The sequence below is a fragment of the Ambystoma mexicanum genome, chromosome 2p (genome assembly GCF_040938575.1).
Source record: "Ambystoma mexicanum isolate Mex_15411 chromosome 2p, UKY_AmexF1_1, whole genome shotgun sequence".
NCBI classification, from domain to species: Eukaryota; Metazoa; Chordata; class Amphibia; order Caudata; family Ambystomatidae; genus Ambystoma; species Ambystoma mexicanum.
Genome location: NC_090923.1, coordinates 965,767,702 through 965,790,502, shown reverse-complemented (window position 1 = coordinate 965,790,502; position 22,801 = coordinate 965,767,702). Strand labels below are relative to the sequence as shown.

At 43.1% G+C, this 22,801-nt stretch overlaps 1 protein-coding gene across 1 annotated transcript in view; it reads right to left on the bottom strand.

The window, feature by feature from the left end:
• Positions 1–2,811: 2,811 nt before the first annotated feature.
• Positions 2,812–22,801, bottom strand: part of LOC138566970 (leukocyte cell-derived chemotaxin-2-like) — a 37,037-nt gene continuing 17,047 nt past the window's right edge. Inside the window, exon 4 of the mRNA XM_069644757.1 lies at positions 2,812–3,070. Coding sequence (XP_069500858.1) covers positions 2,901–3,070 — 170 coding nt within the window. The 3' untranslated portion in view covers positions 2,812–2,900. The remainder of the gene's footprint in view (positions 3,071–22,801) is intronic.

The following is a 22,801-nucleotide window of genomic DNA, read 5'->3' as shown; positions in this document are numbered from 1 at the left end:
CATTGACGCTATCCCAATCACAGTTTCACCCTTTGTGAAAACGCTTGGTGTTCATCTTGACTCCACTTTATCCCTCACTCTGCATGTTAGCGCCGTTGCCTCCTCTGCCCCACACACAACGAAGATATTAAATGCATCCAGACCTTACCTCTCACTGGATAGCTGCCTCACAATAGCTCGAGCCACCATAGGATCTAGGCTCGACTACTGCAATGCCCTTTTTGCAGGCACTATGGCTCCAACATTCGAAAAATGCAGGTCATCCAGAACTATGCTATCAGAGCTGCCCTGAATATTCCCAAAACTGGACATATCACAGCAGCACAGAAAAAAGCCCACTGCCTCGGTGTTCGTCAATTAATCCTCTTCAAAATTCTGTCCATCACGCACAGATGCCTGTCTAGGGATGCCATACCTATCTCAAAAAATAGCTAAAGCTTCCTCCTCTCGACCTACTAGAGCAGCCTACGCTAACCACATCACTCTGCCCAAATTTAAAAGGACTAAAGCTGGTGGCTCTAGCTTTCCAGTCTTTGCGGCCAAGCATTGGAACCTCATCCTTCCCACCGTACGTGCTGAACTCTCCTACTGGACATTCCTGAGAACACTAAAAACACTTTTTTCCTGAAGGCGGGCGATGTGCCCACCCTGGTTCAGAACTTTGAAACTATCAAAATCATCCTGTACAATCATTACACTGTATGTATTATAATACCTGCATTGTCATTTGAGTAACTGCTCATGCAACAGCACCTTGATGCCTCTGGGATTAGCACTCTATACAAAAGTAAAAATAAATAAATAAATAGATCACAGATCGATGAAACACTTGAAACATGGATTGAAACACTTGTGTATAGGCGCGTTATAAATGCCATATCATATCATTTCGCATGAAAATGAGTTTTTTATAATGGCATGCTGGCATATGTAATGCACAGGAAGCATGAACATGTTTTTACACTGGCACTCTAGGAATAGTTGGTAACTAGCATATGTTACTCAGAAGGTGCTAAGTTTGTGTTTGGACACAGCCCACATGGAAATATGTTGCGAAATGCTTCTGTGTACTTTTTTGACCTTTCACCTACTGTGGAGTTTTTCATGTGCTCGGCTACAGAACCTATTATAAAATGTAATGCGTCTTCACCCAATTATTCTGAAATGTGTGCTGTAAACTATGGCATTTCACCACATTATTTAAAGAAACAATTTGTTACTGCTAGCTCAGTGGCCTTCCACCAATTTGTGGAAATGTTTATTCACCATCACTTGCAAAATTCTGCAGCCACCACAGGATCAGACCTATAGCAGTGAGAGTCATTGGGGCAGAATCTGGACTCATTGTGGCTTGGGGATAGAACTTAGGAACTGAGAGTGGTGTTGAGTTGGAAATAGGCACTGAGAGTTGCATTGGGGCAGAGTTGTGGAAGTGAGAGTCACGTGGGAAAAACCTGTTCACTGAGAGAATGATATTGCAACAGAACTTGGGCAGTGAGAGCGTCATTGGGACAGCATTGGGCACTGAGAGCTACAAAGGGCATCCCTGGGCACAAAAAGGGAATTTGTGCACTAAGATTGACATTGGTGCAGAACTGTGCATAGAAGCAATGGAGCAGAACAGTGGTAGATCCTCAGAAGAGGGAGGGCCAAAAAAGAAAAAACTGGAGCAACAAGCAGCATGTTCATGTGTTTTCCAATACTATTGCTGCCATATTTTCGAGACAGGCTTCGTGGTTTTCTGTGGGCACAAGCATCATGAAAATGTGTTCAGCAGTGGCAATGTTGGGATATATTTTTGATAAAGGCATCATTATTTTCTGTGAGTACAACCAGCATGGCATCAGTGACATATAGGGGCTCATTACAAGTATGGCAGTCCCGTCACGTTAGCAACGGTGCCGGTGCTTCCGTCTCCGCACTCCCATAGAGTTCTATGCTACTCTATAGGAACTGGGACTTATGAAATCTGGCGCTTGACTTGCTGTGGCACCGGGACTTGTAAGGCACCAGGAAATCAGGCGTCGGATTCGGTGTTACAGGGTTACTGCCAACCTCGTAATGAGGCCATACTCTTGAAACAGAACTCATTATTTTCTACAAACAAAATCATCATGAAATTGTGTTTTACAGTGGCATTGCTGGCATGTATTGATGGGAGAGGCCTTGCCATTTTTGCTAGGAACAAGCAGTATGAAATTGTGCGGAAGCAAGTGTCATTGTTTTCCTTGGAAACAGTTGTGAATAGGAGGCTGTACTGCCATGTATTGAGATAGCCCTCATTTATTTATTTTGGCACAAGCTGCACTGGCAATGGTGGCATATAGTGTTGGGACAGGCCTTTTTTTGATTGCAAACCCCATGGAAGTGTGTGTTATAGTGTCAATGTTGAATATATTTTTTTGAGTTTTAGAAAGGGCCTCTCGATTTACTTTGCACACTGTCTGCATGAAAATGTGTTGCTCCGATGTACTATTTGTGACATGGCACCTACTGTTTTATTTGCTTTCCTTCCCTGTCAAACGGTTTGTACCTTCTAGGAGATTTCATGCAGTATTTCATAAATGTGTGCTAGAAAATGCACTATTTCGACTTGCTTTTTAAGACTCTCAGGGTGCGCAGTGAGGGGAGGGAGCAACCCACAATCTCTTTAAGGTAGTTCTCGCTGGCTTTCTGTGCTCGCCTCACTTATGAAAAAATATTTTTTGCCCCACCACTTCAAAAAGTCACCACCCACCACAGGTGGACTAATTCCAATCTGGCATCATACTTCTGAAGATGGTCATGTGATACTAATAACAACAGAGTCCATTTCATGTAGAAGAGATTTTCTTTATTATAAACAAAACAATAATCTCAGTCACAGTCCACAGTATACTTTTGTCTCTGTGGTATTCATTTTATACGTTGGGTGTGGGGTCGATGGAATGGTCACAACTCTGGACGTGCAGGTGTGACGTAATGCCGCCGTATACACTTTGCATCTGCAGCATGGTTCCCAGGCGTTCACCTTTTTGGATCTCACCATAGTACCTGTCTGGCTTGATGTAGAACATCTTAACACAGAATCCTTCAAAGTAAGAACAAAAGATGTTCAGGATACAAAACATACCCACAATGTTTGAAATGTGTTAAAGTATTTGGTATATACAAAATGCATTTCAACATATTTAAATCCGCTATGCCATCACGTTTTACATCGTTGCTTCACCAACGTAGGTGTATTTGGGAATATTTCAGTGAATACTTGCAAAGTGGGGAGTGAAAAGTGCAGTAAAGTGCAGTAAAGTGTACATTCCTTAAAAGGTGCTGCAATAGTTGCTGATTCCACATATCTAGTGGTAGGGAATTTAAGAGTGTGGAAAGCTTGTATGAAAATGTCTACCACCCTATTCATCTCCCAACCCAAACCCTCAGGTGGAAGCAGGACCCTGGGTTGGAAGGTTCTTTCCAACTCTGGGAAAACGTCCTCTTGCCAGAGCGTCACTCTGTGGAGGACCGATCCATGCAGGCCCAGCAATGCAAACATTGTATCTCCTCCGGCCCCCTCAAAGACCAGCAGGACATAGCCTTGTGCTTCTGCTGGATAAAAATAAAAACAGGATTGACCGAGGGTTGCGGTACCACCACCAGAGCCATCACCCTGGGTATACCATTCCCTAGCACCCCATGCTGATCTAATACACAAGAGTGCACCGTGGAGGGACCCTTTTCTATTACAAGTCCCCCAGGTCGTGCTAATGTTTAGGTGAAAACAACTGCAACCAAGCCTCTGCATTTTAAAGCCACAGACCAGGTTTAGTTAGCTGCCAAACCTATGAATTATTTCAGGACAACAGTGATAGGAAACACAAAAAGAACCCTTTAAATAAACGGCGTAGCTTGCTTCCAGGATTGCTTTCCATTTGAAAGAGAAAAATGTTTTTCTTTTGTGCACGCTTTTTTTTTCACATCATTGATAACAAGCTGCACGCATTTGTTAAGCAATGACTATGATCATATCACCATATCACACAGTTTCTATTGGTCTTCAAAGTGCAATAGTTAAAGCTTAAGGAGATACTTTAGGCTCACATCAAATGGGATTCTGGTTTCACAAGTCTTCCATTTATGATGCTGTTTATAAACCTATAAGCATGCTTTTTTGCCTAACCTGATTTCTATAAGGTATTTTAGGCACCAACAGCAAAGCTCTCATCATACTATGCAATTGCACGTACTCATTTTGCCAGAGGATTGCGACAGTCTTGTCTCAGAGTCCCAAGCCTCATCACACTACTTGAATTGTGATGTATGTGGTTTAGGGATGCGTCTTGTGTTCCTTTAATTTGGGTTAAACAAACAAGTTTTCTAGAGTGGCAGCTTGCACTCCATATTATCTGGGGTTTCGATTGTTTTGAGTACAGCAGAATTGTAGGAAGTGGGGGCGTATTGGAAATGTCAAGCTCACTGGCAAAGTCAAACTTGGAACCTATTGGGAATTGTGGTAAATCAGATATAGCTGACGAACACAGAGACGTGTTCTTAACTGGTGCCCTGTAAACCTATTCTGTCCTAACGTCTGACCCTACCACTAACAACAAAGAATCATAAATTAGTCTCTAAAAGCACACGACTACTCCCCTCTTGGCTTGGACTGGCTGGTGTGCAACCGCACCAACTTGTATCTACAGTTCTTTCCTCCAGTTTAAGCCTCAGCCTGCTTGAAGAGTTCCAAACAAAGTTTGTCTTTCTGGTGCAGCTCAAATATAGTTCAAAACAAGATCTGTGTCTTTCGGATGTAGGGCAAATGCAATACAAGGGCCCTCATTACGAGGTTGCCGGAAAACCTCCTGGTAGGCCACGGGTTTCCGGCATCCCGGTAACTGCCGTACCGCCGCCTGTTATCCCAGTGCCACCGGGATATCACAAGTGGCAGCGATAATGGTTACTCTCCATTTCCATGGGGACCAATATGACACCATGGAAATGGGGTCATGGAGGCGCCGGAAGTTACTAACAGTGCCATTGCTTCCATGACCACCATGCCGCTAGGGGCCTGATACCCGGCAGGTCAGGCCTGCTGGGGTATCCGTGGCCCCTACCGGCATCGTTGTAGTATGGTGGTCTGGAACAGGTGCCAGTACGTTGCTACCGGCACCCTTATTTCCAGACTGCCATACTCAGAATGAGGCCCAAGCTCTGTGTCTGTCTTCTTACTTTATAGAAGGGGGAGTCCTGACCCCCCACAACAAGGCTCTGTTTAGCGCAAACAGTTCAAATTTCAACATTGATACTTGTTCCAGTAATACATTAAATTGTGTGGTACAACGAGATGTAAACTTCTGTTCAACTGGTCTCTCATTCTTACTCCTCCAGGGTATACCTGTATTTCTTATCTGATCCCTTCTCGCGGTCAAGCTTGGACCTTTTGGTTCAGTTGCCTATGGTGAATTATTCTTTATCTTAACCCTCCTTGGGCCACTCGGTTTCCCAGCCATGGCTGCGCTTTCTGTACCTTCAGACATTTTGACTCACTTAGGATTCTTACCCCCTTGTGGGGTTTATCAATCATAAAATTAAGTTTCCCAAAAACTTGCCCACTTCTATGGAAAATATTCTAGGCATCCACCACTACATGGAATATTTCAGAAGACTTTTTCATGCACATCTTTGTCTTTTTTTTTTTTAAATGCTGTTTCAATTCAGTTTTACACCTTTTAATATGGTGTTACCATCGGAATCATTTTTTAAGGCCCAACTATCTCAACATTGTGTACTTTGATTTTTTAAGATTTTTGAGATACAGCTAGATCTTACCAGGATCTGGTGTCCTAAAAGAAATTAAACATTGAGCTGGCCAGTTCTGAGATATCTTAGTTTTAAGATCTATCTATATTTCAAGCATGCATAGAATTAAAGTACATTTTGTATACGAACTGCACATATAGGATCTGTACATTTTGTACATGTACATTACTATATGCATGAATACTTGCATCAAAGTAAGGACTGACTTGCATTTTCATAGGTATGAGCTGTATAGGGGATGTAAATTATGTACATGCATGAAATGTAAAGCTCTTATAGACCTCCTATATTTATAGAAATTCACATCAAAGTCAGACCACAATTGAATTTTCATATTTGTGTTTGTAACTTGTATTCTGCTCTATTCCAAATCGCTGAACATAGACACACTTTACAAAACAAAAAACGCAAAGATAAAAAATAAAAGAAGGTATTCAGAGTTGTCCTTCTAGATGAAGGCGATCATTCTTAATAGTAATACAGAATAAAGAGTAAGAGGTAATAGAATGAAGAGCTAGAGGACGAACATTCCAGTGAAATGGAGCTAGCAAAGTTAAAGAACAAAACCGTGATTGGTAAACAGGGGAGCGGATAACTGAAATTGAGACTGAGAACGAAGAACACGTGAAGGAGAATAAAAAGAGACAAGAGAGGAAAGATAAGAGAATACATGTGAAAAGATAAGAGATGAGATCTAAAGCTTAGTGGCATCAAACATAAGAAAAGAACGAAGAACGAGATTTATGACTGTTGAACAAATTCGACAAGCATGTGACATAATAGAAATATGATGAGATGATGATGAGAAAAGGATATGTCAGTATTAAGGTAAAGACCAAAATTATGAGCAGAAGACAAAATAGGTAGTTGTGAAGGAGGAAATGAGACAAAAAGAGGAGAATCAGAAGGAATAGTATTAGACGGAAAAAAGAGAACCTCAGTTTAAATAGCATTTTAGACAAGAAAATGATCCGACATCCAGGATTTAATAGCTAGAACACAAGAGGTAAGATTATTATGAGTAGAAGATGAAAGAGGAGAAAGAGAGGAAGACCTGGGTATCATCTGCATAAAAATGATGGGATATCCCAAAAAAACAAAATGATAGATGCAAGAGGAGATGTATAGAGAAAAGAAAAAGGTCCTAAAACAGAGCCTTGACGAATGCCATGAAGACGAGGTAATGTATCAGAAAAAGACCCACCCCAAGATACCGAATTCGTTCAGTTAGATAAATGCATACAGGAGGTGTATAAGACATGTATAGAATAAACGTACTTCTTTGATATGTACTGGACATGAACGTGTAGGAGATGTACATTTTGTACATAAACACTACTTTTGTATGAAAACATACCTAAAAGTCAGGACTCATTTTGATATGATTTTTCATACGTATGAGATATATAGATGTAAATTGCATAGATATATGAAATGTAAAACTCTGATATGTCTCTTCTATATATAAAAACTCACATTAAAGCCAGACCTCCCTTTTATGTACAGGAGGTGTGTAGGACATTCATATGACTTTACATGAAACACTCATAAACTGCTTATATGCCATACATAATATACTCAATGCACCAAACATTCATACACCTTACATCACGCACTCTTACGCCACACTCTTATATGCTACATGCTCTTAGGCCATGCCCACTTATGCCATGCACAATGATAACATGCACAATTATATCACGCTCCTATGCTCCACGCACTCACATTTCACACACTGACATGACATACATTGATACATCATACCCCAACACTCAAATACCAGACACTCAGATGCCACACGCTAACATACCAAACACTCATATGCCATACACTATATTAATATACCAACCAATCAAAGCTTTATTTCAGTTTCCACAATAAAAGCATTTGTACAAAATCACAAAAAAGAACATAGTTAAAAAACACAATCCACATACCAAGATAAAATCACATACTATTTTTTATTTGGTTTATTACAAACCTTTAAAACAAGAAAAACACATTAGATACAATCTCATAGATCATACACATATTTCAACTAACTCCCCGTAGGACGAGAGTTCATAATTTTATTAGCTCCAAGCTCCGTCAGTTCGTTATGCATGATTTATATCTAATTCACTCAGCTTTCACTGGCTTTGTCGTCATTTGCTAACAGAGTGATTAATTTCTCCAGGAAGAATGTCAGTGCAAACATTAGTTTTTTGTTAGACCCATCAGAGCATACCGACCACCAATCTTCACCGCTCATAAACAAGCTTCCTGCTATAAAGGATCCCAAATGTTTAGTTCTGAGAGATCTTAATGTGGGACAGAATATGGTCAGATGCCTCAGTGATACCTCAAAATCTGCGATTATTGTCCTTTACCAAGTCGTTTTTCCACAGGCTGAGAACCTCTTTGGTTTGAAATAGGTGGAGCCTGAATTCACGTAAAAGGTTCTGCGATATCTGTCCGGCGATTTATCCAAGTAACTGGGTAGATTATTTAAGGCTTTGGCTTTGCACGCAGCATTTAACATTATCTTGTGTCGGAATCTCTGGTCTATGGTGTCTATCCAGTCTTGTAACCAGTTTTTTTTACCAGGTTGGGATTCGTTTGCAGAATGCTTTTGTCGAGGTTAACATCTCCTAAAAAAAATTCACAATGCTCTGCCCATTGAGTGTAAATATTTTCATTGTTACAACAACATGGGTCATGCAAGATGTTAAATTGTGGAGGACCATGTTTATCAATCGCCTTCCGATAGAGTGTCAGCATATTCCATGCCACTCTGGCGATTATTGATGCAAGGCCCAATTCGTATTTGATGCAAGCAGTCGGGACACCCTTCGGAAGCCACAGCACTGTGCGCCAAAAGCTGTTCTCGAGAGTTTCCCAAAATGAATGAGGGCCACCCAGGGCACATTCAGCTCCATGGATCCGCGCGGGTACCACTTTTTGCCTGCAGAAATCAATTGTCGATTTCAACGAAAATTTACCAAATTTTTTGTTAATCAGAGCACCCTGCGTAGTTAGATGTTTCAATTAGCTTTAGTTTTTTTCTACCCAAGGAGCGTCATTGATGTTTGGATGAATCCACATCCCAAGGTATTTGGTGAGATTGACACAATTTACGGTTTCCTTTCCAAGGTGCCACTGTAACTTCTTTTTGGTGTGTCATTTCTTTTCCCTTCATATTTTGGAGGGTTAAAATTTCAGATTTTGCAGGGTTGATAATTAAACCATTCAGTTCCACATACTTTTCCAACGCGCAAAATTTATGTTGAAGTCCAATCGGAGTAACATCAAGAAGGTCTAAATCATCCGCGTGTAACATCCAGCCTAGATGTTTCGCGTTGATTCTAGATGGAAATGCAGGTACACTTTCAAGGTTCTCACCAATGTCAGATAAAAACAGATTAAAGAGAATAGACGCCAAAGGACACCCTTGTTTAACTCCTCAAAAGGTCTTTAACGGCTCAGTTAAGGAGCCAGCTTGATCCAGGCGGATTTGTATTTCGTTGTCCGTATCAAGGGCTTTCAGTGCCATGATCAAGCTAGTTGGACATTTCCAGTTTTTCAATTTTGTCCATAAAAGCTCCCTATCCACACTATCAAACGCGTGGGCTAAGTCGACAAAGGCAAGGTATATCTTTGTCCCCTGCCTAATCACTTCCAGTTTTAAGAGGTTGATTATCATCAAATTTAGCCCACAACCAATGCCCTTCATGAAGCCTGTTTGTATTGGATCATAGTGTGATGTTGATTGGAGCCATATTAACAGTTGTAGTTGAAGCTGAGTGGCAAAGATCTTCCCCACGATGACAAGGAGGGCAATCGGACAATAATTTTTAGGATCTGATCTAGTGCCTTTCTTTTAATATTGGCACCATGATTGCACTCTGCCAAGATGTCGGGATTGCACACTCCTCTGTTATTGTGCAGAACAATGAAGTACACAATTCTGCCCATTCTTCCGGATTTTCCTTCACCATTTGATTTGTAATTCCGCCAGGGCCTGGTGCCCCTGAAGAGCTAATTGGTTTGATATATTTCAAAATGGCGTCTTTCTCAAACTGGATGTCCCAATGAATTAAATGTGGGAAGATCAGAGTTTCTGTAGGGGATTTATTTTTAATATAACTCATTATAGTGCGATACCCACTGTGTTTCTGATACCATATTACACAGAATTGTTTCTTGTGGGGTATATGTATCATTAATGAGTTTCGAAAATCCCTGATGTCTTTATATGATAAAGTACTCATCATGACTTCCGCATCGCGTTGTTCCAGTATGTGCCTGTGCAAAATCAACCAGTTTTTATATTTTTGTTTAACCTTTTTTTCATCAAATTGATTTTCATTTGGTGCCCTTATGATGGATCTGATTTGTTTAGGAGCTCTCTTTTCTTTTTGAGGAACTCCAGATCAAACGCATGTTTTTTCTTAAATCTGATATTACAAAGACCTTTTTTACTTTCTGCGTATTGAGCTAACAAGGAGGAATATTCTACCTTGTCACTGTTTTCTTCAGTTAGTCTCGTTTGGTATGCTCTTGTAATTTGTTTCACATCGTTGGCTTTTAGCCGTAATCGGTTCCTGCTTGGTTCAAACGTCACAGCTGTATTCCATGATGCTGAATTAGTTGTTGAAGGACCGTGGAATATTATCTCTACAAGATTATGATCACTCTGGTTTTTAGGAATCACTTGCAGAGAGGCTACTCTTTGTGCTACTCGTTTGGATAACAAAAGTAGTCTAAGATTGATTCTTGCATGTTCCTTCTCCAAGTCGCTCGTGGAGGTATGTCTCCTGTGGTGTTTCCATCGAGAATGGACATGTCCCTTGCCTCCATTTGTTCCAACCATCAAAGCGTCACTTGGTTACAGAGCCTTGTCTTTTCAAATATTTGCTTTCCTGCACACCTTGATGTCACACATTCGATGTTAAGGGATCCGCACAAAATTATGGAAGGGCTTGGTTCCACTAATTTAATACTATCAATTAACACAGACACTTGGTCAATGAAGATGGTTGTGCCCACGGCTTTATGATGCCAGTATACGTTCAAGATATGCATCTTACTTTTCCTGGACTTGGATTCATCTGGCATTTGAATTTCAGTTCCTTGAATGTACAGAGTTATGTTGTTTGTGCTGTTTGTGCTGAGGACGCAGCATCCAGACTTTTTTTTTATCAAGGTGAGCAGGCTGGCCAATGGACGTCATTTCTTTCTTTCTTTTAATTACAGGGTTTATGGTTATCTCATATCCTTCCACTATCGGAGTTACAGAGAGCCAGGCTTCTTGTAGACACAAAATGTCGAATCTGTCCAAATTGTGTAAGGATTTGTTGAGCAAGTGCACAAAGCCCCTCGTGTTCCCTGTTCCATGTGCCAATGTGATAACATACTATTACAGCAGCATTTAGACGCTATGAATGTGTATACTGTAAAGGAAAACATCTTTGTAAAGCAGTACTAATTCATCAAATATAATTCATCAGGAGAGATAGCCAGAGAGCCTCTGTGGACTTGGCTGTCTTCCTTTCAATTAGGTTCTTGTACTCATGTCTTTTACTGGTGACTCTTTCAGGGTTTCTTCCTTTGGATGACTTCAGTTGCTGGAGGAGAGCCAATTTGGCTTCCTTGCACTCTTGGTCAAACTAACCTTGTTGATTTTTGGTTAGGTTGGGCTTTGCTTTGCCAGTTCTGGATAATAGAGGCAATAACCTACTCGCCAGGAGTCATAAAAAACAAGCGATGTAAGAGCTGTGTTAGGTTTACAATATTACTCCAAGAGCTGCCACAGCTTCATATATACAGGTGGTAACAAAGTAGAATCGGTAGGTGATGGCCACATGACAGTTTTTAAATTAGCCGGTGGTTGTTACCTAGGATGTAGATACTGCAGAGTTTGGCCATTTCCCCAGTTGACAGAGAAGTACAATTTGGCAATCAAAGGGCCGTGATCACTTTCCAAACATTCTACAACTCGAAAGGAATTTATCAGAGTCCATTGATCTGTGTTTATCAAAATATATTCAATGAAACTCTGCTTGTTTTGTGCTCAGAGCATTGGATGGGCCCGGGGAGTTATCAGGAAAACATCCATTACAGCATCTGAGCCCACAGGACAGGACGATCGCTAAGGCAGAGTTAGTCAGAGGGTATTTACGTGCAGGAGGGTGGACTTGGAGGTCTGGAATAACTCATATATTATCCTCTGTGGGAAGGTCAACTGAGTACTGGTTAGTGCATTCAAGTTGACATTTAAAATCGTCCAACAGTATTAGGGCCCTGTTAGTTACCATATCAATGGAGCCAGAGATGAAATCCAGTGCATGCCAGACCTCAGCAATTGCTAGTCAATCTGGTCTTAAATAAGTATTCATAATCAGGACAGTTAGACCACCCTTGAGGCCAAGCACCACATAAAGTAAGTTGGGGGGGCTACATTTCTATGGGTTTACATGATAGCCCAAGGCTAATATGTACTGAAATGAGTAATCCACCTTTGGGTCTTCCTTTGCTGACTTTTTGGGCTGGATAAAAGAAGCTACGATAATAGGGTTTATGAATTGGTTCGATTTTCCAAGTTTCCTGGAAGCAGATCATTTGCTTTGTTCTATAAATTCGTGCCAATGAGAGTCTGGGTTTTTACTGGTTAACTCACTGATGTTCCAAGAGAGAATGGACACTAGTTACTCATTACTCTCAAATTGGATAGAGTCCCCTTCCAAATGGGCCTGGGTGGCAGTAGAGGGGTCACTGTCTCACCTATGTCCTTCCTTAGGCGAGGGTCTTTTTGGGATGAGCATGTTACCAAGCTTTTCTTTTCTGGCTCACATGTCAGATCAATAAGATCCTGGTGGTCAGCAGCGTTTCACCCTCCCAGCCTCAAAAAGGTCTCAGAACTAGATGTGAGCCTGTAGGTGCTAAAGTACGAAACTCAATTGATAAGAGGTCTTGTGCTAGATGTTCTATTGTGAGTACCAGCCAAATATATTCATATTTAGAACTGGTGGGGTCTGCATGACATATAGCTTTGGTAATATCAGAACGAATAACTGATAAACAACCCTTCGAGTGGCGTAACCAATGGGTTTCTTTGCTAATTAAGGACTCGGGGTGTTCAATTGCACCTCTCTGGAGTTTCTGGACATTCATCATTTCCAGTGAAAAGGCATTACCATGTGTCTTTGGGACTATGGGACCATGGGACTATGGGATCTGAATGTGGTGCCGCCAGAGGCCATTTTGTGGATAGGTTGCATCTGGGCAATTGTAGAGGAGTAGGTATGCGTGGTCCATTAGCCTCTGGCTCTCCTCTGCCCTTAGACACTATTTTAGCCTGTGACAAGAAGGCGAGTTTGGCTTTACTGAAGAAATCTTTGAGGGTTCAAGATTGACAGCATGGGGAGTCTGGGTCAAAATGGATTTGTTGGTGGAGGGTACATTGAACGTGGAGGGTAGCATAGAGATATTTTGAGACACCAAAGAAGGGCCATTAGAACTAGGAGGGATGGCCAAATGAGGTCTCGGACATGACCCAACAGCCACTAATTTCCCCAGCTGGCTTGGAATGCTTGATAGTTGTAATTTCATATCCTTTATGTTAGTGTTAATGTTGTGTAATGAGGATTTCCAAATAAGGCAACAACTGCAATTTGCAGGGTCTTTTGGGAAAGTGGGATGACCAAGGTCCTCGTTAGAAGATTGTGAAGTCATATTTAATGACAAAGGTGATTTTAAACTATGTTGGGGTCCTTCAGAGAAAGATGAAGCAGCGGAGTAGACTCCCGGTATGTCATTTCCCAAGGGGCGAGTCATATTTAGGGGAATTTCAGTCAAAAAGATTATTTAGAAATATTGCCCATAATTAAAAGTGTACGTTACTATATTTTTTGTAAAGTTCTGATGAAAAATAATCTGCAAAATGTGCCTTCAAGTCCTGCTTTTCAATGATTTAGCGGCATCAATTTTGCATAAAGAAACAGTTACATCTGTTTCCTTTAATTTTCTGCTCTCAGGGCAGTAATCAAGCAGGAGCTCCCTACTGGGAACGTATGCTTGTTGCAGCTGGAGAGCAGAGAATGAAATAACATGTCCACAGGACAGTCAGTCCGATAAATGGCAATCCTTATACTGCAAACACTTTTCAAATCTGGAAAGCGTTTGTTGTCTGTATTAGGATGGCATTCGCAGGACTGACTGTCCTGTGAACGTGTGAGCGAGGCAAACACCCCAGTTTCTTTATCAGGGCGTGTTGGCCACACTTTTTCAAAAGGACTCCTGTGGTCCGGTGGTTAAGGGATATCCCTTTCAACCCAGGTTCTAATCCCTGCTGCTATTTTTTCTGGATGCTTCAAATTTTATTTTAAAAAACAATATTTGAAGCACCAGAAAAAAAGGCAGAAACTCCAATCCAGGGCATGCGACTGAAGGAGCAAGTCCTTCATCAATGAACCACTGGAGTCCCTGCTAATCACAAGTGCTCATTGCTATGTTATTATACAACATGGCAATGAGCCCTGTGATTTCAATTTCCCACCAAAGGAAATAGACTACACAAGTTCCCTTGTGTAGTCTACATCTTTATCTGCGTTCACAGAAATCATTGCTGTGTTGTTATAAAACACAGCAATGAGCACTGAAATTGCCATTTCACACCAAAGGAAATAGACAACACGAGTCCTATCAAATTTGAGCTTGCCCTTTAAATTTAGTTTAAAAATATTGTCCATAATTAAAAATAGATGTTAACATATATTTGTTTTAAGTTCAAAATGTGCCTCCAAGTTCTTACTTGGAGACATCCATTTTGTAAGCAGAAACCCTTTTAAGTGTAATTTGAATTCTCTACTCACACGGCATTAATCAAGCAGGAGCCCCCTACTTGTTGCTGTAGCTTGTTACTGCCAGAGAACAGAGAATGAAAAACGGTCACAGCGCAGGCATGGCTATGAATGCCAATCCTAATACAACAAACACACACTTTTCAGAAAAATCTGAAAAGCGTTTGTTCACTGTATTAGGATGGCATTCATAAGAATGCCTGTCCTGTGAACGTGTGAACAAGGCACACACATCCTGCTTATTTAACAGGGCGTATTTGCTTTGCTTTTTAAGAACAGGCTCTTGTAGTCCAGTGGCTAAGGGCTAGTCCCCTCGACCAGAGTTCGAATCCCAGTCTGTCTTTTTTATGTATGGTGCATCAAATTTTGTTTAAAAAAACGATATTTGATGCACCATAAAAAAGAGACCGACTGGCACTCGAATCGGGTCCAGTGATAGAAGTGCGCCCTTCGCCCTTCACCCTTCACCACTGGACCACAAGAGTCTCTGTCATGCATAGCGCTCTTTACTTGTTGTTTTGCAGCACATCAAAAAGCGCTGTGAAAGCAGCTAAGGAATTAGACTACATGAGGGGGCTCGTCTAATCTATTTCCTTAGCTATGAAATGGAAATCACAGGGCTCATTGCCATGTTGTATAACAAAACAGCAAAGAACACTTGTGATTAGCAGAGAATCCAGTGGTCCAGTGATGAAAGACTTGTTCCTTCAGTCAAAAGGCCTGGATTAGAGATCCTGCCTTTTTTCCTGGTGCTTCAAATATTGTTTTTTAAAAACAAAAATTGAAGCATCCAGAAAAAATAGAGACATGGATCACAACCTAGGTTGTTTGGTTGAAAGGGCTAACCCTTAACCACAGGAGTCCTTTTGAAAGAGCGTGGCAAACATGCCCTGTTAAAGAAACAGGACGTGATTGCCTCGCTCACACTTTCACAGGACAGCCAGTCCTATGAATACCATCCTAATACAGAAAACAAATGCTTTCCAGATTTGATAACTGTTTGTTGTCTGTATTAGGATTGACATTCATAGGACTGACTGTCCTGTGAACATGTTATTTCATTCTCTGCTCTCCAGCTGCAACAAGCTTTAGCTCCCAGTCGGGGGCTCCTGCTTGATTACTGCCACGACAGGAGAGAATTAAAAGAAACAGATGTAGCTGTTTCTGTATAGAAAATGGGTGCCTCCAACTCATTGAAAAACAGTACTTGGATGTACATTTTGCAGATTCTTTTTCATAGGATTCTTTAGAAAAATATATGTTAACATACGTTTTTAATTATGGGCAATTTATTTAAACAATAACATTTTTGAGTGAACTTCCCCTTTAATGTTAGTAGGCTTTTGAAAAGGAAGGACCCTCTTGTTGATCAGTCCCCCTGGAAATCTCTTTCGTGCCAGGGGCCATAGATTCCTTCGAAACAAGAAGTGGAATTTTCAGAGGGGGGTGGAGTATCATTAATTTCCGAGGACCCTCTAGTACTCGACAGTCGAGATTGGGTTCTACTTGTAAGGCTTGGGGCAAATAGCAGGGTTTTTGGGCCAAATAGAGTGTTTTTGAAAATATAGGTGTTAGATTAGTGGCAGGCATATCTTAAAGCAATGTTTCCATTTCTGATGACAGGACATTAACTTAGGATATCAGTTGTCTAAATGCTGCTAGTTTCTTATTAAATTGTGTGGGAGAGACGTCAGGAAGGGCTTTCCTCTTCGACATCTCGCAGCCAAAATCAGAGTAACAGATCACGCTAGTAACAACAGTATAAATATTAAATACAGATTGGGAAATTGAAAAAGAAAACAAACATGGACAGAACACAGTAAAAACCACAACTATAAAATGTGAAACAGAGGTGATAAATGATAACTTATTGCAACAGTGAACAGATACATAGTTAAAAGAAGTGCATCAATTAATTGAAATAATCACTGCTGTGCACAGGGGCGCGCGACAGGCGTATGGGGTGTACCTAACTCCGTTTCCCCCTCCGGTTGCACTGGTTCAAGGGGATTAAATGCAGGACCTCTTCCTCACCACAGTCTGCCCGCTGTTCACGGGGACGTCCGACCGGCTAAAGGGGCTTGCCCAAGTCCATCTCCCCCTCCCGTTGCACAGTTTGTGGGAAATTAGAAACAGATGTTCTCACCACAGACTGGAAGCTGAATACTGCTGGATACTGAGAACACAAGGGGCTTATGACTAGACTAACACTTTAGAGCAGTAAGGATGCAAGCACACATACAGTTGGAGCACATAATACACCTTGTAGAGTCAAGAAGTCAAGGGTACAGAATCCAGCGAGAAAAGTTCGATACCCGCTGGTTACCACAGGAAGACGCAATAGCAGAGCCCACAAATGCAAGGGTTCCGGCCGCCAAAATGACCCCAACTGCTGGCGCCTTTGTGCTACGTGGGCGTTGCTGCTGTGGGCAGCTCCTCAGGATTTGGAGCAAGGGGTCGGGGCTTCACAGGCAGCAATATGCTGCAGTCTTTCTCCGTCCTGGTTCCCCAGATGCCCCAACTGCTGGTGCCATTGCGCTGTGCTAGCTTATTTATATACCATACACTCATATGGCAAACACTCATAAGCATAAGCAAATGCACCATATACTCATACACCATATACGTGGCACACTTGCCAAACACTCATAAGCCATGCCCCCAGATGCCATATGTCCATACACCATATACCAGACATTCATATGCCACACACTCATATTCCAGGTGCTCACACAGGAAACCCATATGGCATATGGGGAGCAGGTGCAAGAGGATCTAGGTCACCTGGCCTAAACTCTGCCCACCTGGCGTCTTCCAGGTTGTTGCTCGTTTTCCCCCACTTAGCAAGCCCCGCCCACCTGGTGCCTTCCTGCTTGCCGCTCTTTTTCCCTACTTAAGGAGCCCTCCAGCCTCTTTTCCTTTGCAGATGGGGAGCAGGTGCAAGTGGATCTAGGTCACCTGGCCTAAGCCCTGGGCACCTGGCGCCTTCCAGGTTGCTGCTCTTTTTCCCTACTTAAGGAGCCCTCCAGCCTCTTGTCCTTTGCAGATGGGGAGCAGGTGCAAGTGGATCTAGGTCACCTGGCCTAAGCCCTGGCCACCTGGAGCCTTCCAGGTTGCTGCTCTTTTTCCCTACTTAAGGAGCCCTCCAGCCTCTTGTCCTTTGCAGATGGGGAGCAGGTGCAAGTGGATCTAGGTCACCTGGCCTAAGCCCTGGCCACCTGGCGCCTTCCAGGTTGCTGCTCTTTTTCCCTACTTAAGGAGCCCTCCAGCCTCTTTTCCTTTGCAGATGGGGAGCAGGTGCAAGTGGATCTAGGTCACCTGGCCTAAGCCCTGGGCACCTGGCGTCTTCCAGGTTGTTGCTCGTTTTCCCCCACTTAGCAAGCCCCGCCCACCTGGTGCCTTCCTGCTTGCCGCTCTTTTTCCCTACTTAAGGAGCCCTCCAGCCTCTTTTCCTTTGCAGATGGGGAGCAGGTGCAAGTGGATCTAGGTCACCTGGCCTAAGCCCTGGGCACCTGGCGCCTTCCAGGTTGCTGCTCTTTTTCCCTACTTAAGGAGCCCTCCAGCCTCTTATCCTTTGCAGATGGGGAGCAGGTGCAAGTGGATCTAGGTCACCTGGCCTAAGCCCTGGCCACCTGGCGCCTTCCAGGTTGCTGCTCTTTTTCCCTACTTAACGAGCCCTCCAGCCTCTTGTCCTTTGCAGATGGGGAGCAGGTGCAAGTGGATCTAGGTCACCTGGCCTAAGCCCTGGCCACCTGGCGCCTTCCAGGTTGCTGCTCTTTTTCCCTACTTAAGGAGCCCTCCAGCCTCTTTTCCTTTGCAGATGGGGAGCAGGTGCAAGTGGATCTAGGTCACCTGGCCTAAGCCCTGGGCACCTGGCGCCTTCCAGGTTGCTGCTCTTTTTCCCTACTTAAGGAGCCCTCTAGCCTCTTGTCCTTTGCAGATGGGGAGCAGGTGCAAGTGGATCTAGGTCACCTGGCCCAAGCACCACCCACCTTCCTCTTCCTTCCTGCTTTTAACTCTTAGATCAAGGCCGTCTCACGCCCGGGCGCCCAAAGCGATGGGCTGACAAAGAAAAGGGCAATTCCTGCTTGGACCTGTTCAGACAAGGAAGACCCAGGGCCCGACCCCCTGCTCAGACAGCAGGTAAGCATGCACCAACATGTGTTTACACCCTCTGTCCCCACAGGCCATCCCCACCCCCTCTAGGGAGATTTTAGTGCTATTAAGGAATATCTGAGTGCTCACCTTTAGCATGCAGATGCTCACCCCATTACAGATGAGCATTGGTGTGTTGACCTGCCATTCAAACTATTTAGATAACACATAGACATGTCTTTGTGTACCCTGTTGCCCTTCAGTCGATTACCTATGACAGCTCTTCAGTAATGATGTGCATCAGGAGGTGCAGAATACAATGTGTAAACTGTAGTGGTCTTGGCACCTCTTGCTTACACCTCTGTCAAGACACTGCATTTCAGACTTTGGGTGTTGGCAGTCTTTGTCCACGTCATCGAGCTACACATGGGCGACATATGCTGCGGCCATGCATTGCAGCATGTGTTACTGGCAGCCAGGGATCAAAGTTACCATCATGCTGACCTGTGAGCATTAGTGCTGGTTGGTGCACACTTAATAGGAATCGAGTGTGGCACCCAGGTGAGACTTCGGCAATTTGTTTGAGGGGGGCTGGTGCTCCAATTCGTACATCCAGGACCGTTTATTTCATGGAGTCTCAGGTCTCTGGTTTTTTCCAGGTACAGCATAGCCCATGCTGGACCAAACCGGGATATAGTCATTTCTCCTGGGGTTCAAACACTTGATGAGTGTGATTTGTGCTACTTATTGCTTATCCTCTAACATGGCCTTTTTGAAACACACCCCTGTTGTGGTTGTGGGGAGTCTTGATAACCATGTCTATATTATTATACATTTACTTAAATCATTACAAATATAGTTACTAACATCTGTGTCTTTACAGGACACCCCTTGCTAGTCCTGACACAAACACCCTATGGACATGACCTTGATTAAGAACATATTTGTTTTAATTGTTTTTAAGATTCAATGCAGGTGGAGGGACAATACTGCATTGTTAGTAGGGTATTTATTGAGCGGGACCTAGCTCCGGGAAGCCATGGAGCGCCTTACAACCATAGCTGGAAGAATAACGTTAGGGGGCAACAGTCAGCAATGGATCTACAAGTAGCCCGAGGAGGAAACAGTGGGGAAACTGTCCACGGTATATGGTGGGCTCTACCTTTCTTTATATCTGTGGTACACTTGCAGGATTAGGCAAAATGCACAAATTATAACCTTCACTTTCGCTCCATTTTTTATAGATCTAGTAAGAAAAGTAGGCATTAGTTAAGCAAATTAGATGGTCTTGAAGAAGAAGGCTGGGCATTGAATTGTGTGTCTCGTGCTGGAAGTTAAGTCAATCGTATTTTTGTAGTAAAAAATATATATTGATTTGCACATTAATTAAAGCTCAGTTGTTAGGATGAGCAGATTTCGGAATTTGTCTTTAATTGATTAAAAAGGGGATCATCAGTAATGCCATTCAGTGTGTGCTCCATTGTTAGCTTTTCTAGATCTGTTAATGCGTTTTATGTTTCCTTGATGTGTGTTTGATGATTTCTGGGTGTGTATTAGATGATTTCTGGGTGTGTATTAGATGATTTCTGAGTGTGTATTAGATGATTTCTGGTTGTGTGTTAGATGATTTCTGGGTGTGTATTAGATGATTTCTGGGTGTGTATTAGATGATTTCTGGATGTGTGTTAGATGATTTCTGGATGTGTATTAGATGATTTCTGGGTGAGTATTAGATGATTTCTGGATGTGTGTTAGATGATTTCTGGATGTGTGTTAGATGATTTCTGGATATGTCTCTATGTGTTCAACGTGTTGCACTTTAGTCTCGTGAATATTTGTGTACATGAATTTGACTTTTCTGATTGTTTTTTGCATAAAAGTGAGAATGCTCTCATTGTCTCTGCCCTTGGGGAATGTCCTTGCTTGGTATCAGAATAATACCCCGGTTTCTGCTAGGGATTTTATTGTAATTTTTTGGGCCACTGACCCTTCACTTCAAATGTAAGCTTAGTGGGATTGTCAAACATGGATATTACTGCGAATGTCAAAATGGGAGCTTACTGGGATCATCACTGTTAATGGGAATTAAAAACCTGGAGCTTAGTGGGAAACGTAAAGTCTGCTGGGAATGTGAAACCAGTATCTTATTGGTAATAAGTACCTTACTAGGAGGGCAGCGCTGGGAGCTTACTGGGAATGCAAAGCTGGAGCTTATGGGGGATGTCAAACTAAACCAATGTGAAACTGGGAACGGAACTTGGTGTGAAGGTAGAGCTTACCAGGAATATATCATGCACCGATTTGCCATAGCATGACGTGAAATAACATGCCCTGACATAGCATAACACATCATGAGGATATGAGTGTGAGAGTGGTTCAAGGTTGAAAACCTTGACCGTGATCCAGAGTGTGTGAGTGAGGGTGGCAGAGGGCATGGTTAGTGTGGGTGTGTGTTGTGAATCGTCTGCATCTATAAGCGGCATTGGGTAATTTGATAAATGGGGATAATATAGACACGTAATGGTTCAAGAATACATACATTAAAAAAAGACTGAATAATATGTATATGTTTGGGTCCTTGGTTCCATTGACAGTTTGATTGTACGCTTGTCAGGTTGGCAGAAGAAGGGCGCTTCACTCCCTGTCCAACAATCACTTGGCTTCCATGACTGGACCCCTGCTCCCATCGCTGCCACCACACATCCACTGGTACTGGCTTCCCACAGTGCATTTCTTGCATTTCCAGTACTGAACCTGAGCCAGATGTGACACAAAGCATGCACCATGTTCCCAGGAAGAGGGGGACCCCGGCGCCAGTGCGAGCCTCTGCGGCAGAGCTGAATTCTGATGTTGGTGCTAGAGCAGGGACAGGTGGGGCATTGCTCTGCTCGTACAGTGCCGCTGGGCGCCGGGGAGAGTGTGTGCACGGGCAGGGTGGTGGAGGTTCTCCTCTGACGGATAACAAGCACCCCACATGTGCAGTGAGAGTGGGCGAGGCGGAAGCACTCTCAGAACAGAAAGGCTGCTGGTAGCATACACCCTCTGCTCCAGGGGAAGCAGCTGACTAACGTTTCCGTGGAAACATTCAATAACCTCTAAACGAGACCGGAACTACTACCAGTGAGAGACGTGTGCTTCCCAGACCTTTGTGGGTGCGTTCCTATTTATTTATGTATGTATTGTGCATTTGTTAGGCACTTATACAACAAGTAAATTGCAATGCAATTACAGTTCGGAACAGAGATGCCCTTTTCATGCTGCAAACGTGTGTTGTGACTGTACTACAGCAAGGTATTGCTTAATAACCGACATGTTCACTTTGCTTCTGAAAACGTTTTACAACAGTAGCAAACATGCTACAAAACAATCTCTGTTATGATATGATAAGGCATTTATAACGCGCCTGTACACAAGTGTTTCAAGGCATGGCGAGGCAAGGGAGGGGGAACAGAGGGAAGACAGACAAGGATCCTAATAGGCCAGGTGTCATTCAGATCGTGCAAGTGCATGGGAAGGGACAGAGGAGAAAGTGCAGGGGGGAAGCAGGAGGGGACAGTGCAGTACATGGGATAATAGAATAAATAACAATAGAAAAGTATGGCCTGCAGGTGGCAAGTGCAAGGGTAAAAGGGTAAGTGCAGGCATCAGGCCAGGTAAACCAGTGCAATGTCCATATCAGCCAGGAAATCAGCAGGGGAGCGGAGGAGAGAAAGCATAAGCGAAGAGAAAGGTTTTGAGGTGCTTCCGGGAACCGGAGATGGTTCTCCTCAAGTTTCAGGGGGGCAGGGAGGCTGTTCTAGAGGGAGGCCCAGGCTGAAGAAAGTGATCTACCACCAACTCGTTGCTTGGAGAAGCGACAGACCCTGAGGAAGTTGGAGGCGGAAGAGCGAAGAGCTCGAGAAGGAAGATATTTAGGAAGAGAGTTGAAGGTATAGAGGCCCCAGAAGGCCTTGTGGACAATGCAGAGGGTTTTGAACTTAATCCTCGCAGCCACTGGAAGCCAGTGCAGTGCTTTTAGTCCTGGAGAGAAACGATCCCTGGTCTTGAGGCCAAAGACAAGTCTCGCAGTCCCATTC